The 2,971-nt window shown below is 51.8% G+C and overlaps 1 protein-coding gene across 1 annotated transcript in view; it reads left to right on the top strand.

The window, feature by feature from the left end:
• Positions 1-420: 420 nt before the first annotated feature.
• LOC109290423 (somatomedin-B and thrombospondin type-1 domain-containing protein-like) overlaps positions 421-2,971 on the top strand; it is a 50,652-nt gene continuing 48,101 nt past the window's right edge. The window contains exon 1 of the mRNA XM_019506921.1: positions 421-1,885. Coding sequence (XP_019362466.1) covers positions 1,645-1,885 — 241 coding nt within the window. The 5' untranslated portion in view covers positions 421-1,644. The remainder of the gene's footprint in view (positions 1,886-2,971) is intronic.

Raw genomic sequence — 2,971 nt, 5'->3', positions numbered from 1 at the left:
CTGTTTCAGGCTGGACATAAGTCCCCAAGGTCTGGAACAGCCTGCCATCAGAGGTGGTTCAAGCACCTACATTGAACCCCTTCAGGAGTAAATTGGATGCTTATCTTGCTGGGATCCTACGAGCACAGCTGACTTCCTGCCCTTTGGGCAGGGGGCTGGACTCGATGATCTTCCGAGGTCCCTTCCAGCCCTAATGTCTATGAAATCTATGAAATCATTGCAGATGGCATGAGAGGGGAGGGCATAGCAGAGGAGATGGAAAGAGGAGCAGAAAGGTGATGTGGCCAGTGAAGAGGCTAGAGAAAGCACTCAGAGGAAGAGGAGGAGACACGGGTCTCCTGAGCTGTCCTTTTCTGCATGGTCATCGCCCTTCTCTCTGTGACTTCAGCATTGATTTTTCTCTTTACTCCCAGATGGCTGAGCTGTGCCTGGTGTAGCACTGGTCCTGGTAACCCCCTACTCAAAGCTGCCCCCCACTCAGCAAGGAATCCCTGCTGTCAGGCCTGTCAACTAGTTCTTCATCCATTTGGCCCCTGTTCTGTGGATATTGCATGGCACTTATTTTTCTGTCAGTGTCCAAAGTTTACATCAGATGCTGTACAGAAGCCTAAGCATGTTAGAGCTCCTCGGTCACCTGTACCAACACAACCTGAACCCTGCGGAGTGAGATGGAGCTCAGATTTGGTTGCCAAATTGCTGTATTTCACAATGCTGCATGAACGCTTCAAACCCAGAATAGTCAGGTTTGAGTGCCCAATGATGGCTCCAAAATCCACATGAAAGCACTTCTGTGAGTGTGGCCTGACTTTCTAGGATGCTGAGCACACAGAAGCCCTGCTGGAGTCGATGCGAGTCGCAGACATTTCACTCTTGGGCAGTGGGCTCAGGACAAAATGATGGTGAGACTGACTGACTTATTTTCAGCCACTGAACATTTCCTCCATTTGATTATTCCGCTGCTTGTTTTTCAGTTTAGAAGGTGAAAGTCCATGCTGGGGATCATCCACTGGCTTGAGGTGAAACCCTTCTTCATGCTTCCTTGCTTTGCTAAAGCAACTGCGTGATGCCCTGTGTATTGGCTCTAAGACCCAGGAGGAGCCTTTGCACTGGGACTGTGGAGGGGAGGGGGAGAAAGTAGGTGGAACAGAGAGGAATAGAGGGTTTTTTTAAGGTCCAGCCAATAGGCTTGTGTAGCCCGGGCATCTTATGTCTGTGACCAGTGGATCTAATTGCTTGTATAAAAGATAGTTCATTAGGAGCCGGCTTGTCAATGCAATTTGGTACATAAGAAAGGGCAAATCGGTGGGGTGTGTGTGACCCACCAGGTCCTCCCCACTGAACGCCAGGCCAGTGCATCCCTGCTGAGAACTGCCTGCCAGACCTGGGCCCTTTGGATGCCAGAGGCATTTTTGGCTGGGAGCTGTCAGCTGGATGAGCCAGGCTGGGCTTCCCTTGGCTTGCCTATGCGCTGGGACAGCATGTGGCTTTTGTAGTTTTTTTTCTACTTTGAAAGTTGCTTGGCTTGGGAGTGCAGCCAGCTCCCTTCGGAGGCTTTGGCTCTGAGCAAAGTTTGGCAGTGGAGGGAGAGGAAGAGGGGAACCTGAGCTAGGCTTTTGCTGGGACGCAGGGAGAGCTGCTGAGACCATGAGAGCCCGAGGCGCTAATGTAGGGTATTTTCTGCTCTGTTGTGGCTGGCTTCTGGTGAGTGGGCAGCTGAGAGGCACAGAGGCAGGATGCAGCAACCGGGGGAGCCATCAGTGCTGCCCTGGGAGGAATAACGCGTGCTCGGATCTCACGAGCTGGAGGACTGCCTGCTACTGTGACTCTTACTGTGAGAAGACAGGAGACTGCTGTGAAGACTACCAAGCCGTGTGTCAGAGATTGGGTGAGTAGCCAGGCTGGGGAGAAGCATGGTTTCACACCCACCCCCTTTCCTGCCTGCTTGTCTCATGCAGATACAGATCAACCTGGGTTTATCCAAGGAGCCTGCAGGGACTGCTTCTTCTCTCAGTGACTCTGGTGTGGATCAAAGTAACTCCATGAAAGCTAATGGGGTAACACTGGCACGGAGCTGGTAGAGGAGTGGATAGGGCCCATCAATTTTTGTTTGGTGCAGGGGGCGGAAGGTGTGAGTGGTTCCTTACGGGTCCGTTAACCCAAGTTTGGTGTTCTGCCTCCTTCACACCCATCTCCTCTGTGCATTTGGAGGCTTTGCTGAGAGCCTCGAGGAAGCTGCTTTTTCACGGGCTCCTTTTTGCAGGCTGGGTTGGATGTGGTTTTGCTTGCAGTGGCCCTGATGCTGCTGCCAGTGGGAGTCAGCACAAAGCTGTCAAAGACTTTACTTGGATTGGGGTCTCTCCCTATTGCTGCCCTGGGCTTTCCTGTCTGTGGCCTTGTGAGCTGCATTTTGCCAGGACTTTTGCTGACCCTACCTGGGAAAGGATTCAAGCACTGCCTTTCAGGCTGTGCTGACGGAAGAAAGGTGGAAGGCTGGACTGTATGTATGAGCCTGGGCGGCTTTCAGAAGTGAGCACCATCGTAACAAGGTGCTGAATGCAGTTGTGCCACAGGTGTGTTATAAGGGCATCCGCAGTCGGGGAGGAGAACAGTAAGTGGATTTTGAAAGGTGAGGAGTCTGAGCATTGGGGAAGGGAAAGGAGGAGCTGCCCATGAGTCGTCTAGAAGGCTGACCAGTTAGGAGAAACATCTGTGGCACCACCAGCAGGGCTGTCCCAGTGGGGAAAACTTCATTGATTCTGGCTTCATTTTGGTAGGAGGTCACTCGAATACTGCTGCACGTGGAGAGTGTGACTTATTCCCTCAGCACCCGTGAAGTGTTTTTTTTTCCCCAAAGAAACATCTGATACTGGCTACTGGAGGCAGGAAATTGGACCCTTTTGTTGACCTACTCCCGATAGACAGCACCAGACCAGAACTGGCCTGTCCAAGCTCCTTTTTTTTTTTTTTTTTT

The sequence above is a fragment of the Gavialis gangeticus genome, unplaced genomic scaffold (assembly GCF_001723915.1).
Source record: "Gavialis gangeticus isolate Ggan-Ray unplaced genomic scaffold, GavGan_comp1, whole genome shotgun sequence".
Classification (NCBI taxonomy): Eukaryota; Metazoa; Chordata; order Crocodylia; family Gavialidae; genus Gavialis; species Gavialis gangeticus.
Note: the sequence above shows the minus strand (reverse complement) of the source record. Positions and strands in the feature narration are given on the sequence as shown.